The sequence below is a fragment of the Arachis hypogaea genome, chromosome 17, assembly GCF_003086295.3.
Source record: "Arachis hypogaea cultivar Tifrunner chromosome 17, arahy.Tifrunner.gnm2.J5K5, whole genome shotgun sequence".
Taxonomy (NCBI): domain Eukaryota; kingdom Viridiplantae; phylum Streptophyta; class Magnoliopsida; order Fabales; family Fabaceae; genus Arachis; species Arachis hypogaea.
In genome coordinates, this window is record NC_092052.1 from 126,117,255 (window position 1) to 126,144,819 (window position 27,565).

The 27,565-nt window shown below is 35.1% G+C and overlaps 1 protein-coding gene across 2 annotated transcripts in view; it reads right to left on the reverse strand.

Annotated features, from left to right (window-relative positions):
• LOC112766148 (solanesyl-diphosphate synthase 1, mitochondrial) overlaps nt 1-27,211 on the reverse strand; it is a 38,205-nt gene extending 10,994 nt beyond the window's left edge. For both annotated transcript variants that reach the window (XM_025812018.2, XM_025812017.2), the window contains exons 1-6: nt 26,896-27,211; nt 7,737-7,823; nt 6,773-6,853; nt 6,575-6,646; nt 6,203-6,337; nt 288-374 (exon numbers count right to left, since the gene is read on the reverse strand). In XM_025812018.2, coding sequence (XP_025667803.1) covers nt 288-374; nt 6,203-6,337; nt 6,575-6,646; nt 6,773-6,853; nt 7,737-7,823; nt 26,896-26,964 — 531 coding nt within the window. In that variant the 5' untranslated portion in view covers nt 26,965-27,211. The remainder of the gene's footprint in view (nt 1-287; nt 375-6,202; nt 6,338-6,574; nt 6,647-6,772; nt 6,854-7,736; nt 7,824-26,895) is intronic.
• Between the last annotated feature and the right edge of the window lie 354 nt (nt 27,212-27,565).

Consider the following 27,565-nt stretch of genomic DNA (forward strand, 5'->3'; position numbering starts at 1 on the left):
AAATAATTTATCCAAAACTTCCTACAAATTTTAGATTAAATACATAAGCGGTTTGTCAAATATAAAAAATGTTTGCCATTTATAAAAAATACTTTTATTTATTGTTATCACATTTTATATTTTAAGAATATTTTTGTTATTATAAAAAATGGATGGTATTTTTGTTAGTGTTATAAAAAATAGAGAACAATTTTAGTTGTATCAACTGTGAACTGTGGAAATATCATTAAACATTTGAGAATAAATCGAAAATACTAAGCAGCTAATATGATCGAAACTCAATATACCTTATTGCCCATTACAATATTTAATGAACCAATACCACGTCTCGTGTCTGCATCATCCAGAATATCATCATGAAGAAGACTAGCCACCTGTGGCAAATTATAACACCATTAGTTTGGCATAAATCCAAAACCCCCTCCCCTCAAAAAAAACCTCCCAAAACAAATAAATAAACTTAATATCATAGCCACGTTTTTTTGTTTGGGGGAAGGAGGGGAAGGGGGTTGTTTTGGTTCAGCATGAAAACAAGCAAAACACCGAGTCAAACTGCAACAAAACAACTAATTTAATATCACTGGGTGCTTTCCCCAAAAACTTAAGTGACAGTAACTCATTCATAATAGAGGGAGCACGAGGCAGCTATTTTTGAAGACAGAAGTGCACAAAAGGTAATTTTATTGTCTTATTAGGGGAAAATAGAAAGACCACGAGAAATGATCATGTATGGCTTGAATGAAAAGTTTTTGATAGACATAAAAAAAACAGCAATTAACGCATAAAGTGATTAAACTAAAATGGATGAAGATGTAAATAAAAAAAAAAAAAAATTCATGCCGGATAGACAAATTGGAGGCGTGCTATCTTTTGAGATTATTTGATAACAAAAATTCCCACTAAAGCTTAAGGATAGATTTCACTCCACAAGTAGGAATGACAATACCCTCCGAATCCGCGGGTACCATCTTGTCCTTACTCGTTCGGAGCGGGTAATTCCCGCCCCGCACCGGGGTGAATTTTTAGCAGAGTGAGTTCTTGTTCCGGGCGGGGTGAGGCCGGGTTTAGGTAATACCCGCCCTTACCTACTCCGGTAGATATATAATGTATATAATATATATATAATATATATATAAAATAATTAGTAAAATGATTAATAATATTGTATCATATTTAAAATTTTATTTTAATTTATGTGATGTATGTGATGATAATTATATAAATTTTAAAATTTAATTTTATTTATTGAATTTTAATAATTATAGGGGCGGATAGGGACGAGGCGGGTTAGGGTTCAGATTTTTACTACCCGCGGGTAGGAGCAGGGCGGGTTTTATGCGAGTTATTGTAAGGCGAGGCGGGGTCGGTAGAGCAAAAACCCGCCCCTATCCGCCCCGTTGCCGCCCCTATCCACAACTGTCTAATTATTGCAATATGGGAGTGAAGATTGTTCGGTAAAAACTGAACAAGAATATAAACTACACAGTAGCTATGAAAAAAGTGGTGGTGTTTTTGTTGAATATTATTATTTGAGGTATTTTGTAGCATTGTGGATGTTCAGAGTTGCCCTGACACAACAACACGTAAGGGGCGTGTTGATAGAGATTCCTTGTTACTTTTTAGAGATTTACTTTTGAAAATGAGGCGCACACGGAGCAACACGCAGTGGGCATGTTGACAGAAATTCTTCTTCGCTTTTTAGAGATTCGTCGCTGCTTTTGGACATGTGCTCCATCGGGAGCATGTTGACTACTCTGTGTCATAGATTCCTGATAGCTTTTTAGAGATTTTTCATTGCTTCTCGCCACGTGGCGTGCCACGAGCAACATGCAGGAAACGTGTTGACTGTATTTCCTACATGTAGGAGACAAATATGCTCTGGAGACAACAGCGCAATAAAGACTTTGCCCTTTAAATTTACTCAAGAAGCTCCTTTGGTTTATCTGCAATACATTCACCTTTTTACCAAACTACTGTCTCCGAAGAGAAGAAACAACGAATAGGGAGAGAACGTAAGAAAGAAAGCTTAGAGAGTGAGGCAAAAACAGAGTGTTGAGTTTAGGGAGTTTAGTGCATTTAGAGTAAGATTTATACATAAAAAAAAAATGATAAACGTGTGTTTAACAAAAATTGTACGTGATTATATGACACTGGAAGAACATATTATCAATTGAGGAACTCTTGGAAACCAGCAATTTTTAGTAGTTTTGGCCAGCATAAACATTAAACTGTCTTTAACAAATAAATTTTACTAATTTATATGTACAAACTCAGAAAAATATGAGTGCAAACTGTATTGATTAATGTATATAAAATTAAATTCTTGTAAATATAGATGTAAATTATATGCTTCTTGTGTGCAAAACTTCTGGAAATATGGATGCAAATTATTGCTAGCTAAAAATGATAATATTTGCTATCCATATAGCATTGCTCTTATCAATTATTTAGACCATCTTAATTATGTATGTTTGATATTTTTGCTTAGTTACTATTTATTTGGTGGTTTAATTACTCTGTCGGTCCCTATACTTTTTTTCTTATCAATTAGGTCCCTATATCATATCAGATTTTGTAACTAAGTTCCTACCGTAACAAAAACATTGAAATTAACAGAATATTCTATTAAATTATATAGAACATTCAGTCAGTTGTTAAGCATATTCGTTTTGCTTAACGGAATATTCCGTTAATTCCAGCGTTTTTATCACGGTAAGGACTTAATTACAAAATTTGATATGATATAGAGACTCAATCGAAAAGAAAAAAAGTACAGAAACCAAATTGAAAATTCAGTAAAACTATAGGGACTAACAGAGTAATATAAAGTTGATATTATTTTAGTTTCTAAGTTATTTTTATTTTTATTTTTTGGTTAATATTATTTTTTGTAAATTATTTTTTATGATAATATTATTTTAATTTAATTTGTAATTATTAGAATTGATAAATAATATAAATATTAATAAATAAATTTAAAAAATTTCTATTATAATTTATAATATGATTATTTTTTGTCATAATATTAGTTTATTTTAATTTGTAATTATTAAAATTAATAAATAATATAAATATTAAAAAATAATTTTTTGGATTTATTTTGTTATAATATTATTTTTCGAACATAATATTATTTTAATTTAATTTGTAATTATTAAAATTAATAAATAGTATATATTAATAAATAATTTTTTTCTGATTTTTGTTATAATATGATTATTTTACGAAAATATTATTTTATTTTAATTTGAAATTATTGAAATTAATAAAATAAATAATATAATAATTAATAAATATATTTAATTCTAATATTTTTTAAAATATTATTAATTCTAATATTTGTGTAATTAATAAATATATTTTGGTTGTACCAGGCTAACAAGAACCTTCTGTCTTGTAAACTTAATCCACTGGAAATGTGGCATCCAGCGGCTGATAACGCCTTACAAACAACAGGGTTCTACCAGGTCTCGAGAATTGGAAAGATAAAAGGACATGCTGTGTTGTTAACTGCTCTTGTCAAAAAGTGGAGGCTTGAAATTCACACATTTGTATTGCCGGTGAGTGAGGTTACGGTGACAGTCGAAGACGTGGCACATTAATATAACCTACAGATTGATGAAGAGGTTGTGACCGAATAGACACATAGTAGACATGATTTCTTAGTCAACCAAAGCATAGCGATTTTTTGCAGCGAACCCACTGTCAGTAGTTCCTCCAAATGTTACGTAAAGTTGTCATAGGTTCGCTATATGAAGGTCGTCTCTCTTAACACTTCTTCGTAAATTACTACGGAAAGAATACCAGGAATCAGCGGTCTCGTCCTCCTCGATGAAAAAAAAATCAACACAATGCTTTAGTTTCCATCTTGTGTAACTGTAACCAAAATAGCACCTTTATATTTTTTGTAAAGGTATGTGCCATCAACCTGAACTAGAGGCTTACAATGCCGGAACGCTTTAGTTCATGGACTGAAATTTCAAAATATCTGGTGAATTATCTTAACATCGTCCACCTCTACACTCCTGTTATACAAGGATTGTGTTTCTTTTTGGACAAGTGAACCAGACATCTTCTAAATCATTACCATGCACCAAAATGACAAAACTTGGTAAGATTTTTCTCAGCCACCAAAAACTTTTTTGATTGACTTCTGCTTTACAAACCAAATCTTTTGATAACTGATGGTATAGTTGAACTTGGATTAGACTTTCACAATTATAGATTTCACCTTCAGGGATGGGTCGATTTCAACCAAGGGCCTTATAGCCTTAGCAATCGTGTCTGACTCAAACTTGGAATGATCATGTGAAATCGTTCCCATGGTGCACGTGTGCCTCCCATTGTATCTTCATATCTTCCAACAATCTTTCTTTCGTACTAAGCTGGCTCGGATAAGCCAATCGCACCAACGGTATCTTGCATTTTGCATAGAACGTCCATGACTCAGACTCATAAATAGTTTAATCGACTCCTCTAAAGATAGTGTAACTCCCAATTGCCGCGACGATTGACTTTCTAAAATTGTATTTCATTCTGACCTTGAACTCCTCATCCTCAGAATCAGCAATACCTACAAAAAAAAAAACAAAACAAATTGTCACTTACCGATCCATCCAAAATATAAATTAAGAAAAACGTATTGTCCACTCCTTACGTACCTATATTCACATATTCGGGGAATTCTGACGCATGCATGACGTCAAGATTCAAACTACGCATAAAAAGTGGAACATCCATGGGTTGACTGATTGCGGGTGGAACTACCACATTTTCCATCATTGCCTCCCCCATCACCATCCTCTTCCTCGTCATCGGCTACGTAAGTAGTTTCGAAATCCTTTTTGCTGTCACTGTTCATTTCTTCATACACTTCAACTCTGTCATCTTCTATGTCCGAGTCCTGTTGAATCCTATTCGCAACTATATGTTCAAACTCAACATACAACTCAATCTTTGGCTGTTGCACCCGAGTTTGCTGGCAAATATGAAACATACACTGAATACTTGTTTCATCAATGATCAGTATAATATCAAATTATATTAAGCCGTCAAATATGATAACGAAACTCCTGTACAGAATATTGCTTATTTTCTTTAAAATATCACTCTTTATGCTTTGACAGAAATCGTACTGTAGCTCCGCAAACGTCATAGTACATGGAACCACAAAAAAAAAAAAAAAAAACGGATTCTCACACACAAAGCTCACCCCTCATGTGTATTTCGTTAATCTCACCATTGTGATACACCATTATATTTGCAGTATCCTCCATCACACCAATAACACACTAAAACAACTCTCTCGCAATGAAGTAAAATGGTACCAAGTTTCGCTTTTATAGGCACAGCACCCGACACGCAGGTCGCGTGTTGAAATCGGATCAAATCAACACTTGACACGTGTGCAACACGCTCCCTACGTATTGCCTGGATGTTCTACTCGCCACGTGTGCAACATGCGCCTATTCATTGGCCTCAAGCTCGCCATGTGTCCAATACTCGTCCTACGTGCTAACTCAGCACACCCCTGCATGTTGGGCCTGCTCCCCTTGCAATGTCTACCCACTTGCAATTACACTAAAAATGCCCATTCCAGCTAAAACACCACAAATTTTTTCATATAGAAAAAAATGAGCCTTATAAATGGTGTAAATTGCTATATGGTTCACAACAAAACACTATGGTATTATCTAATCCATGTAGCCAATTCCACCTTGTGAAAAAAAAAGACTTAGTTGCTTTTGTTGTTGTTTATGCATTCCCTAATTAAAAAAATTTAAATGGTTTAAAGATCCAAGTTAAAGGTAAAAAAAATATAGACTTAATTATAAATTTGAAAAAACTATACCACCAACAGAATAATTAAACCTAAAATTATCTATCTCTCAGCCTAAAAAATATGCATTTTCCCTAAAAACAACTGTAACCTACAGGCAGAGATCATAAATACAATTCCATGCTTTGTTCAAACTTAAGTACAAGACATTTCTTCTTCCAATTCTGACTACAAATTAATGAACTTAATCAGTTCAGATTTATCTGTTTTATATTTCATAGGAATTCCATCATACAATCATAAGCCAAAGAAAAAATATAGATCAATAACCAACTACCATGTAAGTTCTATTTATTCTTAAGAGAATCAACATTGTCAAAAAAATATACTTATTTAATATAGCACATTTTTTAAAGGACTCACATGGATCATCTCAGTTATTTGAGCGATGCATTGCTGTCTTGTGCGTAGATCTGACGCAACACTGCCTCCTTGGTCAAAATGATGAGGTGGTTTGGGTGTTGATAGTTTTAATGCTGTTGACATTAACAATAAAACCTGTAGAGATATCCATACATCAACCATAAGCATCAAGGACAACAGAAAATATGTTGCTGCCATTCACTTTCCACATAAAATTGGAGCTTTAGTTTGAAAAGCCCTAGTCCATCCAACAGTCTAAACATTTAGGTTTCCCAAATATTTCCAAATTCCAATATTATAAAACACAGAAGAAAACAATTTTTGGATAAGAGATTAAAAATTAGATCAGATTACAACTAAAATTATTCTTACAGTTGGACGAAATCTTTTTCCTTCAACCCCCACTCTGAAGAAGTATTCAGCACTTAAGGAAAGATTAGGAACCTGTCATGATATTCAATTTCACCATGAGCTACACTTGACTTTAAACAGAAATAAGTTTTGAAATTTTTTGTTACTTCCAAGCATATGCATTAAAAGTAAAGAACAAACTTACAAACAACTTAATACCTCAGCAACTACCATTGCTCGCAAGTTGTTAGCAACAAGTGATAGTTCATCAGCAACCATGGAAAATGGATCAAATTTATCCTGAGAAGTAACATCAGTGCATATGTCTCAATAGAAGAGTGTGAAAATCATTGCGAAATGCAAGATTGAAGAGACATTCCCAACTAAATTCTTAAAGGGTATGATGAATTAGTTAACCTGTACTAGTCGAACCAGTTTAAGCTTCTCTGAATAACATTTAAAGTTATGGATATCCTAATAGTGAAATTTATAAATAATGTAGCAACTCAAACAGATTTTTCGAATTTTGTTCTACAATGTAAAAACTTTTATGTAAAGAAAGTGAAATGATATAGCTTTAAGCCTAGAGTAAATTTCTATAATGGTCTTTGAAATTTACGGTAGTATCCAATTTGGTCCTCAAGGTTTCAATTTCACTATAGTGGTCTTTCACATTGAACTCCGGTACTATAATGATCTTTGGGCATCTTTCATGATGACTTAGTTGTTTCAGTGCTTACGTGACTATCATGTGCCACATTAGAATGTGCAACGACTTGTTTAACTGGCGAAATTATAATTTGGATCCAATTTAATCTCCCCTCTCTATTTAACGTTCATAAGATTTAGGAAGAATCAAAGAATATTAGGACTAAATAGAGAGGGAGGGATCAAATTGGATCCAAATTGTAATCTGGCCAGCTAAGCTAGCCCTTTGTACACTCTAACATGGCACACGATAACTACAACACTAAAATAGCTGAGTCATTATCGGAAAAATATGCCCAAAAACCACTATGGTACACGGAGTTCAAATCCGGGAGACCACTGTAATAAAATTGAAGCATCAAAGACCAAATTGGATAATCTCATAAATCTCAGAGACCAACGTAAAAATTTACCCTTTAAACCTATAAGCAATGGGATTCAAAACAGTGTTAGAAGTATGCATAAATGAACTAACCTCAGAAATGAAGTGACTTTTTTGATGGATTTGATATCTACTACAATGCAATGCTGGCAAACCCTTTGTAAAAACAAAACTTCTGACCTACATCTCACAATTGAAGCATTAGTAAAGTAAATTTCTCCAATTACTCTAATCAACCAAATTTCAATAGCATCAATCTTCCGCAGTCATAATATTTTAAAAATAACACAAACCGTAAAACCAATGAAAATAAATCTCCATAATTGGCAATTCATAATTCACTGGTCTAACCCTCCACGTACCCCTGACCCCTGTAGCAAGAACCATTATTCATGATTCGCTTCATATCAATTTCAAATTAATGAAGAAATAAGAACCGACAAAAATCATCTAGTGATGATGTAGCTAGCAGTCAGCATCAATTTACCTAGGCGAAGCTACGCTTTTTTGAACATGGTAAGGTCGGACAGACCCGACTCGAAAGATCCATTATCCCATATTCAAACTGTTCCCTCTCTCTAGTCCAAAAAAAAAAAAAAAGAGTGAATACCCCATCCGGCCCCTGACAATTATCTCGAAAGGACAACGAGGCCCAAAAAAAAAAAACACCCAATCCGGCCCTTGATAAATTTTTTTTGGCACAGATTAGCCCCTGTGCCAAAAAAATAACATTTATTATTTTTTGGCACAGGGGCCTCGTTGTCCTTTCGAAGTAATTGTCAGGGGCCGAATTGGGTTTATTTTTTTTGTCAGGGACCGAATTGGGGTTTTTTTTTTGTCAGGGGCCTCGTTGTCTTTCGAGGTAATTGTCAGGGGCTGATTTGGATTTTTCTCAAAAAAGAACAAAAACTGTTCCCCCTCTCCCCACTCCCTCCCTAAACGAAACTCTGGTTCTACAACAACACCGTCACTGAACTCACTAAGACGACTAGCTACGTTGATTAATTTTACTTGTAAAGTTTTTTTTCACAGTATCATGTAACTTGGCATGCCGAGGACTAATCTGCTGTGATACTGAGCTCGATTTGTCGCTGGCCAATAAATTGCTATAAATTGCTGACCAATAAACTAGAGAATTAACCACAACCCCAACCCAACTTGATTAATTTTACTTGTAAATGTTTTTTCGAAACAATGCCCCCAAAAATAAAACCATGGCGTACCATGGGCCAACCAAACACCGAAGCCCATGACATGATGTAACTCTAACCCATAGAAAATTAAAAATATAAAATCCCATCCACAAAAAAAATTAAAAAAAGCTAGTATACTTATAAAAATCGAACCGGATCGAACAGTTTAACAAAAAAAAATCAGTGAATTAGACTTCTATCTAATTTGGTTTGATATTTCGACCGTTTAAAATAAAAAAAAAATAATCAAATTCATTTGAACCGAACAAAATATGTGTGAATCACTGTTTTCTATTCATCAAATTCATTTGAGCCTTATTAAAATGTCTCTTTACTCAATTATCTTTTTACTACATTATGTGTTTATAATATTATATATTAAAACCTAGTACAACTTAAAAAAATAATTTTTATTTGTTATATATATTTGTACACATAAAATATATATGTTATATAAGAATTTATATTATATTATAATTATATAATTTAATTAGATTAAACTTAAGTTATATAAAATATTTATTTTATCTTTTAATAATAATTTTGTATTTTTTATTTTTATTATTAATATTTTTATTTTGTTATAACTTTAAATATTTATTTTATTAGAATTTATATCATTACTAAAATAAATATTAAATATTTTAAATATTTACATATTAAAATATTAGTGAATGTATATGTTCTGGCAAGGATACTCTTCTCCGAGATATAGCTCGGCTTTATTTTTTCTGTCACGATGACGTCTCGGTCCGAAAGCGTAGCACCCTTGTGAACTTGAACCCGAGCGTGGTACCTGCAAAAAGGACTCCGACGCTCAAGTCAGTGGGAGGTTACTTGAATAAAGTGAGTAATCAATGAGGTGTTTCAGTGGGTTGTTTCATGATCTGCCCTGTATCGTCGGCCCTCAACTTGATTTATAGTTCGTGCAAGGTTGAATTATTCCTTGGTTGGTACCGAGATCTTCGTGGCCGACATCAGTGCGAGATATTTACTTCTATATGTATACCCCGTGTTATACTGAGCTTTATCTGAAGTTTTCTTTTACTGACTTTCAGTGTAAGGTTTTGACCCAGCTTAATTGCGCTCCATCGCAGTTGCATCCCAATTCTTGGGCGTTCCTTCGAGCGTTTGAGTGTCTAATGGACTTTTTGAATTTTCCTGTTTCTCCGAACATCTTTTTTTCATTGTTTCAGTCTAAGAGGGTTCGAAAGGGTCTGTGGGTTATTCTTAGTAATTTCCTTGGTCGTTCTCTCTTCTTGCTGTACAAATTTTATTTTAAAAATTTCAAATTGATGTTTGTTAAGGTTCGGTCTTTGGAGACTGAATACCCATTTTATTTAGATAACAAGTTGATAGAGAGGTTTCCATTGTATTGGTGCCTGGAACCATTGCAGATTTTGGAAGCCGTAGAGAGGAGTGAGGAGGAAAATATATTTTTGGATTATGTAATAGAATGTTTTGCTGAGGGTGAGTGCCTATCTATTCCGGAGTTGTTAAGATTTGATAGAGAAAATGACAAACAAGGGTTAAAGGCTTATATAGGTAATGCATGTGGTTTTTAGGTTTTTATCTGTATTGTTTCGACTACTGATATTTTGTTGTTTCGTAGGTGGACGTGTGCCAAATTTGAACACTTCTCGTCTTCAATCTTATTTGAAGAGAAAAGGCGAGAAGGGTGTGAGCAGATCGGGCATTGTGAGGGAGGTGGAGGGGAGATGCCGCTTTCTCTACTGCTCAGGTTCCTTCTTCTCCCAAAAGGAGGAAAATGGATTCCGAGAAGTCTCTTGAGTTTTTGTCTGAGGGGAATTATGATGTCGGAGGTAAGCCGACTTATGAGAGGCAGAGGAAGCTTCATGGATTCATAGATGGTGTGAATCCTCAATTTGTTTGGAGTGATAAGTTTCTTTTTTCTGAGCTTGCTGATCAGGTGTCCTGATAAACCCCATTTTTAGGATTTATCTTGTGTAGAATTTAGTGGATTTTATCAACTTTTCTCACATTTATTCACTAAAATAGCATGGTTTTGTAATTCTCCCTAATTTGTGTTTAAGAGTTAAAACATGTTTTTTAGGCCTTTAAATTGCTAATTTTAATTCACTTTAATTATATTCGATGCCTTGATATGTTTGTTGAGTGAGTTTAGGTTTTTAAGGGAAGAATTGGAAGGAAGAAGTGAAGAGAAAAGCATGCAAAGTGGAGAATTTATGAAGAAATGAGGATTTGAAGAATTCAGGGCGACGCGTATACGTGGCCCTTGCGTACGCGTGGGGAGAACATTTACCAGGCGACTCGTATATGTGGCCCATGCGTATACGTGGGGAGGAAATCTGCCAGGCGACGCGTACGCGTGACCCACGCGTACGCGTGACAAGCGGCATGTGACCAACTAAAAGGCAATACGCTGGGGGCGATTTCTGAGCCATCCAAGTCCAAATCCAACTCATTTCTGAAGCTATTAGAGGCTGAATTCAAGATGGATCAAAGGGAGAGCAATTAGATAGTGTAGGAATCATGCTTTAGGTTAGTTCTAGAGAAAGAAGCTCCCTCTTATCCTTCTTCTCTCTAGAAATTAGGGTTCTTAATTTGATTTCATCTTAGATTTAGGGTTTAATTCTTGTTTTCAATTAATTTTTCTTGCAATTTCTTGTTCCTACATCTTTGTTCTCTTAGTTACATTGTTAATTTTTCTTTTATGCCTCTTTTTAGTTTATGAACACTCTTGTTAATTTCAATTTTTTTTAATGCAATTTTATATTTTATGTTCTTTTAATGATTGTTTGAGTTATTGTTGTTATTTTCTTGCATTGGGTAGTTTTAGATTTTATTATTTTTACAATTTAATATGCTTTTACTTTTATGCACACCAAGTGTTTGACAAAATGTTTGGCTTAGGTTTAGAGTAGATTTTGTGCATTCATGGCTTGGAAAGAGAAATTAGGTGCTCTTGAGTCATTAATACCCAACTTATGTTGGTGATCTAGAGTTGTTAGTTAATATTATTTTCATTGATGCTAATCTTTGGCTAATTTAATTAGTAAGTTGATTAGGACTTATAGATTGAGATTAACTAGTCTTATTTTTTTCTTCCGATGTTAGAGATAACAAAATAGGATTATCGCTTGGTGATTATTGTGTTATGATTAATGACTAGGATAGAAAACCTAGATTCTCATCCTTGCCAAGAATGCCTCTTTATTATTTGTTATCTTTAGTTGTTTGATTTACTTTCTTGTCATTTAAATTCTTGCATTTTTAATTTCTTGTTTTATCAACCCACCCCGTGAAACTCATAACCAATAATTGAGCATTCGATTGTAATTCCTAGGGAGAATGACCTGGGAGCAATACTCTTGGTTATTTTTATTGGGTTGAACTTGTGACAACCAAAATTAAACTTTGATTGAAGGTTATTTGTTGGTTTGGAACTATACTTGCAACGAAGTAATTTCTTTTACCGAGAAGAAATTCTAAACCGACGGTAACCTTCCATCAAGTTTTTTGCGCTGTTGTCGGGGAATTGCAATGTGTGCTTGTTATTAGTTATTGTATATATGTGAATATTGTGAATATATTTGCTTTTTGCTTTTTTGTTAGTTGTTGCTAGTTTTAGGAGTTTATTTTCATCATTTCTTGTTAGCTTTTGTTTTTATTTTCTCTTGTCACTATGAATTCTTATCACTTTGGCTATGAGTTTGGTTCTAACTATGTTGTAGGAGATGAGAATTACAATGACAACATGCTTCAACGATGGAACAATCGAAGATGGGAGGAGCCTCAAAGATTTGATCAATCTTCTTGGCAACAACCTTCCTAAATCTACTATGAGCAAGAGTCATTCTATAATTCATACCAAGACAATGGTTATGGTGGACCTCCTTGTGATTATCAACAACCACCACCATATACCTATGAACCCCCTCCTCAATATAGTCCTCAACCACCACACTCACAAGCTCCATACCACCAAACACCTCCATATGATCCTAACTCATACCCACCATACCATCCACCATATGAGCCATATGAACTATACCTAGAACCACCACCATTCCAACACCAATACTCCCAAGAGCCACCAATTCTATATACAACACCTCAAGACTCTCACCAATATGAACCACCTTCCAACTATGACATCTTTCTCCAAAATAATGAATCATCTCTTCCATCACCACCTTCATTTGATGAAACTTTCTAACTCTTCATGCAAGGATAAAAAGATCTCCATTCTCGCCTTCAAAAGCAAGAAGAGGAGGATCAAAAAGAGCTAGAGAAGTTGGGAACCATGGTGGCTACCATGACTGAAGCGGTTAACCACATAGCCTCCTACCTAAGCTCATTCAATCAAGACACTCCCATTGACGAATGTGGAGGACCAACCAAAGAGCATAGGGAGGAGAAGGACTTGGAGCTTCAAGGAGAAGAGAATGAGTTAACGTAAGAATTGCAACAAGAGGAGGAAGTTAAGATAATTGAACCGGAAGAAGTGGTTGAAGATTTAGGAGATGTTGAATGCAAAGAGGAATCTAAGGTTGTAGAGCCTTCTTCCATGGAGTTTGAAATTGATGTTGAGGAGGCTAGTGCACAACCTCCAAGGCATATTGTGAATGAAGGATTGGAAGAAATGGTACAAGCAACAAACCTTCCTATTTATGATGATTCCGCATCAACATATGATCCTTTTGAGATTGATGACTCCTTCCCCATTGAACTTGGATTTGATGTTGAGGTAGATTTCACTCAACCTCCGACTTATGACTTAAGTGATGGGGAAGAGCTAGAAGACATCGGTGAGGAAGTAATTGAACTTGAAGAAGCTTGGCAAGAGGTAGAGCTTGAAGAATCTTGTCAAGTAATGGAAACCCTTCAAAGAGGACGAACGGGAGTGGAAACTGCCTTGTCAAGACCGTTGGAAGCATCTCTCCCTAGGTCACCATCATCCATTACATCATTCAAGTGGGTAAAATTCATCTCTCTTAGCTTTCTTATGCCGCTTGAATATGGTTTACTAGAAACGAATGGTCAACTTAGGATGCTTTGTGTGTTGAAGAGTAGAAGAGAGATGATTAGTGGTTAGAATTGTAAATCAAGGTTCATTATGATTGAAAGTTCAAGGTATAGTTCTCCATTGATTGGGTCTAGGAGGATGTCTTGGTGTTCAAATGAGAATTCTGCTTACTTATCACCCGGATAGAATCACAAGAACTAACTTGAAGATGGGTGTAAGAACAAAGTTTGGGATCCCGACATATATGATAAGGATCAATTTTGGGAGCTCATGACTTGTGTAGAACTTCACCAAGGTTTGGTGCATTTGGTTGGAAATTCTGACAATCAATAGAAGTCCAAGCATTGGTGGAAGTTCAAGGATGACTTCAAGCACAAGCTATCTTGATGAGAGCTTTTCAAAATGTCCAACTTAAGGACTTTAAATAAAAGTGTTAGGTAGGAGACACCCCACCATGGTAAACTCTTTTCATTTTTCTCTTTTGTAAATATTGGTAAATTAGTTTAATTTCATGTTTAGTGTAGTTTGTTGAGTTTATTTGGTAATTTAGCATGTTTAATAAAGTTTGGTGGTATTTAGATGACTGTTTGGATATTTGGAATGCTTGGTTTGGTGCTAACATGAAAAAAAAAATTAAAAAAACAGGGCACCAATCCACGCGTACGCGTCACCCAGGCGTACGCGTGACCCCAGATTCCAACCACCCATGCGTACGCGTCATCCAGACGTACGCGTCACTCCCGAAAATCCACCATGCGAGAATGATACAGGGAGGGTACTGCTGCATGGGTGCCAAACAGAGAGTTGTGCGGGAAGGGTGCGGACACTGTGCGTTTAGCACGATTTCGTCCCACGCGTACGCATGATCCACGCGTACGCATCGCATCCTATTTCCCCATTCCATGCCTACGCGTCACCGACGTGTACGCGTTGCATCCATTTCTTCCACCCCATGCTTACGCGTCATCCACGCGTACGCGTGGGCACCCCTGTCTCACATACTTCTTTTCTTTTCTTCTTTCCATTTCTTTCCTTCTTCTCTCTTCTCTTCTTTTCTTTCCATCCTTCAACCATCATTTACCACCACCATTGACCATAATATTCTTTAGTTAATGAGTTAGTTGGTTAGTTATTTAGTTAGTTAATTAGTTAGTTTAATTTTCTATTTAATTTTCCGTTTTAGTGGATAAGTGTTGGATTATTGATTTGATCTGTTGTTTCTTGATGCTGAAATTATTCATTGTTGGATTTTTTTATTGAGATTATAAATTGTTGCTTGGTTTTGAATTCTTCATACTTAATGTTTTTGAATACCAAGTACATGTGACTTTGACTTCAAAACATTTTAAATCTTTTGAATTGCATGTTTTGGCCAGCATGTGATTTGATTTCATTATCTATCATTAGGCAATTTACTTTTCTTCGATGCATTTTTTGTTAGGTGATGCTTGCTATGACTGATTTTTATTTACGTCACCTAGTTCATGCATTGAGATTTTAGAATTGTGATAGATCATAAGCTTAACTAGTGACATATTTTTGAGCTTTGTGGACCATGCTTGCTATGTGATTGATTTTAATTTCTATCTTCTTTTTCCTAAGTTCTATAGTACCCATGTCTTTCACTTTTATGTCAATTAGGTATTGCAAATAAAATTCAAAGTGTATCATTGATTGATGTGTAAGTTTTATATACCATTTTGTTCATTGAGTTTCCTTGCACATCAATCAATGTCCAATCATTATCCATTTCACAATTGCTTGATTATTTGCTTGAGTGCTTTCAAGCTTCTTTATTGCTTGTTTATTTATCTTAACCTACAAGTTTTCTTTGAAGTATTTCAAGTACACTAGAATGAGTGAAGTGCATACTTCTTTTGTGTAATTGTGACATAGCTTTTTATGCTAGTGTATATGTGTTCTAAACCGCGTGCAACTTAGAACTCACACACTTGTTTCATTCATGTCACAAATTGATTGACTCACTTCATTTTAGTGATTCTTACCTCATTCCAACAATCTATGCTTCCTTACTTGTGCATTTGCTTGTCTTATTATATCCTATTTCCTATCGTTCAGGATGATTCACCATAAGCAAAAACAGAAGCGGAAGAAAGAACACGCAGCACCGGTTGATCCACCAGTTGAAGGTGGCAATCCAAAAAGTCGCCATATCCCCTTGCTCATCTTTGAATGCACCGAAGACGGTGCAAATTTTTAAGTGTGGGGAGGTCGTCCGACCGATCAGCCATTTTTGGGTAACAAATTTCTAATCCTAACACTTTCACATTTTATTTTTCTTTTATTATCTAGGTCTTTTAGAACTTTTAGTTGCATTTTCTTAGTTTGCATATATATAATAATAATCTTATTCAAAATAATGAAATTGTCCAAGAAATTTATCTATATGGCTCCCCAATTGAGTTGAAAAAAAATTCATTAAACTTGATTGATTTATATATTGTGGAACATGTTTTTGAGCTAAGAACACACAATCATATGAGATTTTGAGCCTAAATGTGTGGTTGCATCATATAACCACTATTTTCATTCTTGTGTGTGTTATTCTCTTTCTATAATTGCAATCTTTGATTTGTTTGATTCTTTATGTCCATTGTTTGTGTATGAATGCATTTATATGATTGAGGCCTTTATTTCATTGAAGCTCACTTACCCAAATGGCCTTACCCTTTTGTCTACCATTATTAACCAACTTTAAGCCTATTTTAATCCCCTTTTGTTCTTAATTTTAGCAGATCACTACCCTTAAGTAAAAAACAATAAATCTCCTCTAATTTGGATCTTTGATTAGCTTAAGCTAGTAAAAGTGTTTATCATCCAAGTGTGAGAAATTTGGAAAACATTGGCTGAGATAAAAGTATATTTTTATATTTTTGTTGAAGATCTTTGGAATTAGGTACATACTCATGCATTAAATGTTTAAACCATATGCATTGATGCTCTTGTATATATTTTAGTTTGAAAAGAAAAAATATATAATAAAAGGAAAAAATATCTATAAAAAATAGAAAAAAAAAGAAAAAGAAAGTAATAAAAAGGGAACAAAATGCCCCAAGGTGAAGTTCAATAATAATCAATACATATGGGATGTAAATTGGAAAGAATGTATGAGTGTGTGAAAAAGTGAAGTATGGGTAGCTAGGTATTGTATTAGAATTGTATAGGTTGTTATATGTGTTTGGTGAGAGCTTAGGTTAATCAAAGATTCAAATTTCAAGCTCACTTGACCATATATATCCTTAGCCCTATCCTAGCCCCATTACAACCAGTGGAAAGTCCTCATGATATTTGTATGCATGCATTGAATAATTGTTGATTGTCAGATAAAAAACAAATCTTGGAAATCATGATTAGAGGAGAATTGAGTGAATCAACTCTATACACTTGAGCGACTAGAGCGGATACACATTTGGTGAGGGGTTCAATTGCTCAAATTCTATGTTTCCACCGGTTATTATTTTTTTATCTTGCAAGTTGTTAAATTCTTTTCAATAACTCAATTCAATTGTGGATTTGATTTGATTGTGATTGCTTTAGCCCTTGTGTTTATATATGTATTCTTGGAAGTTGATTTATTTTGACCAAGTAGTTGCATGCATGTAGATAGGTTGCATATAGATAGTTTACTTGTTTTGAATAAATATTGATATCCTTTGTCTCTTTCTTGAATTTAGCATGAGGACATGCTTGGTTTAAGTGTGGGGAGGTTGATAAATCCCATTTTTAGGGTTTATCTTGTGTTGAATTTAGTAGATTTTATCAAATTTTCCCATATTTATTCACTAAAATAGCATAGTTTTGTAATTCTCCCTAATTTGTACTTAGGAGTTAAAACATGCTTTTTAGGCCTTTCAATTGATAATTTTAATTCACTTTAATTTCATTCGATGCCTTGATATATTTGTTGAGTGATTTTAGGTTTTTAAGGCAAGGATTGGAAGGAAGAAGTGAAGAGAAAAGCATGCAAAGTGGAGAATTCATGAAGAAATGAGGATTTGCAGAATTCAGGGCAACGCGTATACGTGGCCCTTGCGTACGCATGGGGAGAACATCTACCAAGCGACGCGTATGCGTGGCCCATGCGTATACGTGGGGAGGAAATTTGCCAGGCGACGCGTACGCGTGACAAGCGGCACGTGACCAACTTAAAGGCAATACGTTGGGGGCGATTTCTGAGCCATCCAGGCCCAAATCCAACTTATTTCTAAAGCTATTAGAGGCTGAATTCAAGATGGATCAAGAGGAGAGCAATTAGATAGTATAGGAATCATGCTTTACGTTAGTTCTAAAGAGAGAAGTCCCCTCTTCTCTCTAGAAATTAGGGTTCTTAGTTTGATTTCATCTTAGATTTAGGGTTTAATTCTTATTTTCAATTAGTTTTTTTTTGCAATTTCTTATTCTTACATCTTTGTTCTCTTAGTTTACATTGTTAATTTCTCTTTTATGTCTTTTTTTAGTTTATGAACACTCTTGTTAATTTCAATTTCTTTTAATGTAATTTTATGTTTTATGTTCTTTTAATGCTTGTTTGAGTTATTGTTGTTATTTTCTTGCATTGGGTAGTTTTAGATTTTATTATTTTTACAATTTAATATGCTTTTACTTTTATGCACACCAAGTGTTTGACAAAATGCTTGGCTTAGGTTTAGAGTAGATTTTGTGCATTCTTGGCTTGGAAAGAGAAATTAGGTGCTCTTGAGTCATTAATACCCAACTTATGTTGGTGATCTAGAGTTGCTAGTTAATATTGTTTTCATTGACGCTAATCTTTTGCTAATTTAATTAGTAAGTTGATTGGACTTATGGATTGAGATTAACTAGTCTTATTTGATTTTCTCCCGATATTGGAGATAACGAAATAGGATTATCTCTTGGTGATTATTGTGTTATGATTAATGACTAGGATAGAAAACCTAGATTCTCACCCTTGCCATGAATGCCTCTTTATTATTTGTTATCTTTAGTTGTTTGATTTACTTTCTTGTCATTTAAATTCTTGCATTTTTAATTTCTTGTTTTATCAACCCATCCCGTGAAACTCTTAACCAATAATTGAGCATTCAATTGTAATTCCTAGGGAGAACGACCCGGGGGCAATACTCTCGGTTATTTTTATTAGGTTGAACTTGTGACGACCAAAATTAAACTTTGATTGAAGGTTGTTTGTCAGTTTGGAACTATACTTGCAACGAAGTGATTTCTTTTACCGAGAAAAAATTCTAAACCGACGGTAACCTTCCATCATGTCCTAGTACCCCGGAGATATGAGCTTGACCCATCGTACTAGTGTGAAAGTGTTGGGGAAATTTGTTTAGGTTTTCGTATTATTTTCTTTTCTTTGTTATTGTTTGTCTTCACGAATACATTTTTGTGACCGTCGTTTGGTTTCTGTTTGTAGATCATTGCATCTCGTTTATTGTGTGTTGGTCGTGTTATCGAGCTCTTGGGTGCAAAGCAGCAAGTGGCTGTTGATAAGGTCGCCAGCCTTGAATGTTCTGTTAAAGAGCAAAAGAATGTAATTATAGATGCTACTTCTAAGATGAAGGAAAGAGAGGAGGAGATTTCACAACTCCAAGATCAAATCCATTTATTGCAGAGTCAAATGAAAGATAGTGATAAAGTCAAGGGCGAGTTGATCGCTCGCATTCATAAACTTGAAGATGAGGGGTTGGAGATGTTTGCCACTGGTTTCGATCGTGCTGTCAATCAGGTGATTGTGTTTTCTCCTGATTTTGATGTCGGAAGGCTTGATGTGACAAAGATCGTGATTAATGGACAACTCGTAGACGTCGAGGCGGGCAAGGTTCATGATGAGAATGTCCCCCCTGTTGAAGAAGTTAATATTTGTAATTTGAAAAACATGACTTTCTTTGTTTTGGTATTGTAGTTTGGATACCGATCTTTGAATCGGTTTTGTTTTTGGAATACTTTATCCGACGTATGATGTCGGCTTTGACTGTTATGAATATTTGGGATGTTTATTGCATATATATGAATGTTGTTTCCAACTCTTGATTTGTTGGTTCGCTATTACTGACTGAAAAAGTATAGTTTGTTGCAATAAACAGAGAGAGAAAAAGAAATAGATTTATTTGTATGTGAAAAGTACCTCTCAGCTTTTGAAAGGTGTGGGGTGGTCGGCCTCATTAAAACCTGTCCGAGTAAAACCCTCCTTAGGGATAAAATCTCGTGATCAGGGAAAAGAGTACCTGCCCACGCCACTTTTTTTACAAGAATAGATTAACTATAGTAGATCTTCAGAGATGAGATGTTCCAAGTGTTGGGGAGGGTTGTTCCTTAGAGTGTTTCCAAACAATACACCCCTTTTCCAATGACTTTGGAAATTCGGAAGGGGTCTTCTTAATTAGCAGCTAATTTTCCATGTCCTAGGGGTTTCCGGACTTCTTCTATTTGTCTTAGCACCAGGTCTCCTTCCTTTAGAGTTCTCAGTCAAACTTTCTTGTTATACTGCTTTTTCATGGCTGTTTGTATAGATCTTTGTCTGAGCAGGCATTGTTCTTCGCTTATTGTATCAAGCTCGGCTGATCTGGCTTCCATGTTGGCGTTTTCGTCAAAGTACTTGGTCCGAGTTGACCCTTAACCTACTTTAATAAGAATCATACAGTCCGTGCCATATACTAATCGAAACGGGTTTTCTTTCGTTGTGGATTGCAGTGTCGTGTTATAACTCCACAATATTTCTGGTATGAGTTCGGCCCAGCACCTCTTAGCATTTGTTAGCTTTTTCTTTAAGGCCTACAAAATGACTTTGTTTGCGGCCTCTGTGAGCCCGTTACTTTGGGGTGATCGACAGAGAAAAAATGATGTTTGACATGAAAGTTAGTTAAAAACGAAGCTATTTTTTTATCAGTGAATTGCCAACCATTGTCAGAAATAATTTCCATAGGCAAACTATATCTACATATATATTAAATTTTCAAACGAACATTTGTACCTTGTCTGAGGTTATTTTAGCAAGTGGTTGTGCTTCTATCCACTTTATGAATTAATCAATTGCAACTAATAAGTATTTACCTATCCTGGTGCTATTGGGAATGGGCCGAGTATATCCATCTCCCATTTATGAAAAGGCCAACTAACGTCCAAAGTGTGTAATAGTTCGGCCAGGCTATGAGTGAGTAGTGCGCATTTCTGGCAGGCATCACACTTTTGTACCTTGTTTCTGCAGTCTTCTCGGCCAGTAGTATCTTACTCTTAGAATTTTTGTGGCCAAGCTTCTGCTTCCAGTGTGGTGTCCATAGATACCATCATGAACTTCGACAATGGCATTCGCTGCATCTTCTCGGCCGAGACAATTTAGTAACGACCTAGAGATGCCCCTTTTGTATAGATCGGCTCCTATCATGGTGTAATGGCTTGCTTTATGTCTAAATGACCTCGGATTTTCTTTCTCTGGTATTGCCCCAGTTCTTAAATAGCGAATGAACGGGTTCCGTCAATATTCTTCCTGTGATATGCTTAAAATAGATTTGATATCTAAACTTGGTTCTGTTAGTGTGAGGTGATATAATTTATCTGATGAATCAGTTACCTTGTATGTATCTAGTTTAGATAAAATATCGGCTCTACAGTTTTGTTCTCTAGGCATATGTGATATTTCAAAATTTTAAAAGTGTTGTATCATATTGTTTGCCGAAGTTAAATACTTTTCTAAGAGTGGATCTTGTACCTGAAAATGACCAGTTACCTGTTGTACTACGAGGAAGGAATTACAATATACCTTTAGATTTTTAACTTCTATTTCCTCTGCTAACCTGAGGCTGCTAAGAGTGCCTCATATTCGACTGGGTTATTAGTGGCTTGAAAGAGAAATTTGATTGACTACTTGTATACCGGTGTTGTCTTTTAGTAGGATTCCCGCTCCACATTCGCTTTCATTTGATGCTCCATCTACATACAATTGCCATGTCTTGACCATTTCTTCTGTGTTTGTAAATTTCAAGATAAAGTCGGCCAATACTTGGGCTTTAGGAGATTCTCGTGATTGGTAGGAGATGTCAAATTCAGAGAGCTCTATCACCCATTTCGTAAGTCGACCTGCTAAGTCTAGTTTTGATAATATTTTTCACAGGGGATGGCCAGTCCAAACTATTATCTGATGTGTCTAAAAATAGTGTCGCAGACGCTGAGCTATGATGACCAGGCCAAATGCTAATTTCTCTATCGTCAGGTATCTTGTTTCGGCATTTTGTAGGACTTTACTCACAAAATATACTGGATGTTGTTCTTTCCCTGTTTCTATTACAAGCACAAAACTGACCGTGTTAGTTGAAATTGAAAGAAATACAGAAAGTTGTTTACCTGGTGTGGCTTCTTTAGTTTCATGTTGTATTTTATGAGCTATTGAAAAATTTCATTAAGGTCAGCTTCATGTTGTTGTTCCGAGATTGATTTGACCACCATGTCGTCGATATATATTTCAATGTTTCGTCCTATTTGATCTTTGAAGACCATGTCCATTAGTCTCTGATAGGTTGCTCCAGCATTTTTCAGTCCGAAAGGAATGACTTTGTAACACAAGTTACCTTGGTCGGTTACAAATGTTGTTTTATCTTCGTCATCAGGGAGAATTTGTATTTGATTGTAACCGGAATAGTCGTCCATGAAACTTAGCACTTGATATCCTGAGGTGTCGTCTACCAGTCTATCAATGTTCGACAATGGATAAGAGTCCTTCGGGCAGGCTTTATTCAGACCTGTAAAGTCCACGCACATGCGCCATTTTCTCGAGCTCTTCTTAACCATTACCACATTCGCTAACCATGATGAGAAGCGAATTTCTCGGAAGAAGCCTGCATTAAGTAACTTATGTGTTTCTACAGTTGTTGCGTTTCTTCTTTCTGTGCCTGGATTTTGCTTCTTTTGTGTTATAGGTCGGGCGTTAGGATTGACTGCTAGCTTGTGGTATATAAAGTTCGGATCGATTCCTGGCATGTCAGAAGGTGTCCATGCGAACAAGTCGGAGTTGGACTTTAATGTGTCAATCAGATTCTGTTTTGTACCTGTAGTGGAAACAAAGCCAATGTTAGTAAATTGGTCAGCTTTCCCAAGTTGTACCTGCTCTAGGTCATCCATTGGGGCAGGACGACTGTTGCTATTTCTTGGATCTAGCTCGCCAATGTTGGAATGTTTTCCGAGTTATAAACAGAATGAACTCTTGTGATAGTCTCCTTTGGGGTGACTTTCAAACCCGCGTTGTAGCATTGTCTAGCCTCTTTGTGATATTCATGGATTGTTGCTATTATATTATCCTGCACAGAAAATTTAACACAAAGGTGAACTATAGAGATAATGGCTCCAAAGGATTTAAGGGATGGATGCCCCAAAATAACATTATAGGGACTTGGACAATCAATTACCAAAAATTGAATATCTAGGGTTTTTGAGTTCGGAGACTCCCCTAGGGTTGTTCTCAACCATACATAACCTGATACAGGGACTCTTTCCCCGAAGAACCCTACCAATTCCCCGGGTGATGGTTACAGTGCTTTGTCGTTGAGTTGCATTTTCTTGAAGATGGAATAGAATAAGACATTGGCACTACTTCCTAGATCAAGCAGAACCTTTTTTACTATTAGCTTTCCCATTTGTATTGAGATTACCACTGGATCGTCCAGATTTGGGCATTGTGACGTGAGGTCAGATGCGTCGAAAGTGATCTGGGAAGTTGTTGCCGAAGTTTGAGTCCTTTGCGGAGACCTTTCCATTGTCATCATGGTTCTGTAACTCCTTTTCCTAACTGTACTGGTTGCTCCTCCTCCTACGAAGCCACCTGAAATGTAGTTTATTATTCCTTTAGATGCAGGAGTTTCGACTGGTCCATACCAGGTTCCTTTTTCTTTGTGGTCAGAGCTATAGCTTGGTCTATTAGTGTCCCTTGTTTCTTTCTGGACTCTAGAAGTCACATATTTATCCAGTAGGCCTTGTCTTGCTAGCCTCTCCAATAAGTCTTTGGTTACTACGCATTCGTCAATGGTGTGGCCGTACTTCTGGTGAAATGCGCAATGCTTGCTTCTGTCTACATACTTCTGGTCCTGATATATCCCTGCTCTGGTTGGTGGTTTAATTAGTTTGTTATGTAGTATTTCTTTGATGATGTCCTCTCTTTTGGTGTTGAACTTGGTGTATGAGTCAAACTTTGGTGTTAATTTGAAAGGCTTTTTGGAATCCTTGCTTTGAGATCTGGTAGGTTTTTTCTCCTCCTTCCAAGATAACGGTCTTTTGTTTCTCCGAGCTTCACGTAATTCTTCAATTTCAATTTGCCCGGTTGCTTTGTCTCTGAATTCCTCCAATGTCTTCGGTTTTACAATGGCTATTGCTTCCTAGAATTTCCTAGGTCGGAGGCCACTTTTTATCGTGTGCAGTTATACTTTTGGGTTGAGGTATAGGATTTCCATGGCTGCTGTTGTGAAGCGCGTCATGTAATCTTACAAACTTTCATGTTGTCCTTGCTTGATTGTACTGAAGTATTCTGAGTCTCACACATAGATTTTGGACGCTGCGAAGTGGTTTATAAACAGTTTGGCGAAATCTTCGAAGCTTGATATCGAACCTGCAGGTAAGTTAGAAAACCATAATAAAGCAGTTCCATCTAAGAAAGTTAGAAAAGATCGGCACAAGATGGGATCGGAGTCACTATTGAGAAACATCATGGATTCGAATTTTGTGACATGAACTTTAGGGTCTCAGATCCCGTTGTATAGCATTAAGGTCATTGGAAGTGTAAAATTTTTAGGCATTTTAAAATTCATTATTTCTTCTGAGAAGGGATTTGTTCGTCGTCTTTCTGCTTTAGGAGGTGTCTCCTCTGTCTTCGCATTTGATTCTGACTGACGTTCCTCGTGGAGGTCGGCATTCGCCTTCTTATTGTCATTCTTCTCTTCGCCATTGTTCTGCATTGTTGCTAACAATTCATCCATTCGTTGGTTTTTCGCCTTTAAAGCAGCATTAGCAGCCAAGAGTTTGGCATTAGTTGGATTGGCCTGAGGAGTTACTAAGTGATCCGTCATGCTTTGGTTTTCTGAAAAGAAAAAAAAGCACAACTCGACTATAATAGCGTTAGATCGAAACTAAAAGCGAGGCGGGGGTCTACGGTAGGTGCCAAATATTCTGGCAAGGATACTCTTCTCCAAGATATATCTTGGCTTTGTTCTTTCCGTCACGACGATGTCTTGGTCCGAAAGCGTAGCACCCTTGCGAACTTGAATCCGAGCGTGGTACTTGCAAAAAGGACTCCAACGCTCAAGTCAGTGAGTTGTTTCATGATCTGCCCTGTATCGTCGACCCTCAACTTGATTTATAGTTCGTGCAATGTTGAATTATTCCTTGGTTGGTACCGAGATCTTTGTGGCCGACGTCAGTGATATTTGGGGGAGAGATTTAGTGCAATAGGATTTTGTTATGTTAGATAGTTTGATTTGATTTTGATATGACCGAGGTATAAGCCATTTTTTTCGATGTATAAGAGATACAATATAATATATATTTTAAATTTTAATTTTAAAATTTTATTTATTTTATACTTTTATTTACATAAGTCCGAATCTAACCGTTCAACCAATAACTCATCGGTTAAATTAATAAATTAGTAAATTAATAGCCTGATCGAACCACTGTGATTTATTTCTCGCACAAGCCAGCAATGCCATCACTCCATTCTCCTAGTTCTCAAGCTTCCATCATAGGCGTCATCAATCACAGCAGCAATAATAAGCTTCTCCTTCCCTCCATCACCTTATCACTCCATTTTTGTGATTTGTGAGTTAATTTCTTTCAATTCTTTTATTTATTCATTTAATATATAGGTTTTCATAAAAAAATTGAAGATATTAATTATGCAATTAGAGTGCTAATCTAGCTTATATTTCTTGAAGTTTTTTAATTATTAATTATTTGTGACATTTAAATTATGAATTTACAATAATTTATTTTTATAATATTTAAAATTAATTACGAGCATTTAAAAATTTTAAATACAATAATTTATTTTTATAATATGTAAATTTAATTTTAAAATATTGTATTTAATTATTATAATATATAATATGTTTAATTATCTTATAAAGAATAAAATATTTTTTTCTAAAATAAAATAAAAAATAATTATTTTCTAAAATCTCATTTTTTAACTTTAATTTTTCAAATACGTTTTTTTTTTGGATTTAGGGCAAGTTCGCCGACGAACTCTATCATTTTTATAAAGTTTGCCTAAAATTTTTAAGTCATTATCATAGTTTCTAAGAGTACATAGAAGTACACAAAAATACACAAATAACAAGCCAAACTTGCTTTAAAAAAAATTTGTATTTAAAAAATTAAAATTAAAAAATGGGATTTAAGAAAATAATAATTTTTTTAATTTTATTTCAAAAAAAATCCAAAGAATAAATGCTTAATCTTGATTGATATTAACCCTCTCTCCTAAATTTACCACTAATCCATCTTATATTGAAAGTAATAATTTAATCGTATCAAAAATGAATTTAATTAATATATATTTTAATATCATTAATAAAAAAATTTAAATATATATTAAAAATTTAAATTAAAATAGTAGCAGAGAATTCAAAAAACGAAATGTTGTAAATTGTAAACTGATTTCAAATTTATTTATTTAATATAAAATATAAATTGTAAACTTATCAATATTTATTTATTGAATATAAAATATATTAAAAATTTAAATTTTTATATTTTTAATAAAAAAAATTTTATTTTGTAATCTTTAACACGTACTCTAATCCTAACATGTGCTCTTGTTCTTAATACAGCAACCCTTTAAAAATAGTAACAGAAAATTCAAAAAATTAAATGATATTGTAAACTGATTCCAAATTTACATGTGGCTTGTGAGTGAATTAAAATTGGAATTAATTACTTTTAGATCCTAACTACAAACACGAAGTGAAGTTAAAAGCCGAGAAAAGACATTTACCATTTCAGCAGATCCTATGAATAAGTAGTGTTCACGAGAAGCAAGAAATTGGAGACTACAGAACCGACTTACGTTGAAGATGCCGCTGCTGCTGCCTCTGAGATTTCTTGAAATCTTAGACAATCCGCGATAAAACGACATCGTATAGATGACAGTTGAAGTTCACGATCAAAGGAGAGAGCACATACGACCGCCCTTGTTAGTTACCGGTGGATGCTTAAGTGGTGTGGAAATGGAACGCAGACTCAGCGTTGCCGGCGTTTCGGATGGAGGAGTTGTGTGATTGATTGGGGGAGAAGAGAAGAGCACACAACAGCTACCTAGAAGGTGAAGAATGGGTGTTTGGTCTCTCTTGATGCTGCGTGCCAGGAGTTAGGACCCTCACATTTTGAAGATTTATCTTTCGGGCAATGCTACTGTATAGATGGCTAAATTATTGCAACAAGGAACCCGTATTCATAAGCAAATTATTATTGTTGGGACCCATAATCTGAATATGTTGCAGAACGGGAAGCACTGACACGAGCAGAAAATTTCAAATATTTCGTCTCATTTAAATTAGTTTAATGGTTCTAATTAATAATCAACAAAAGAATTTTTTCTGAAATAAAATAAAAAATATTATTATTTCTTAAAATTCTATTTTTTAACTTTAATTTTTTAAATACGATTTTTTTTATTCAAAGCAAGTTTATCGTACCTCGGCCGAACTCTATAATTTTTATAGAACTCGCCTAACTTC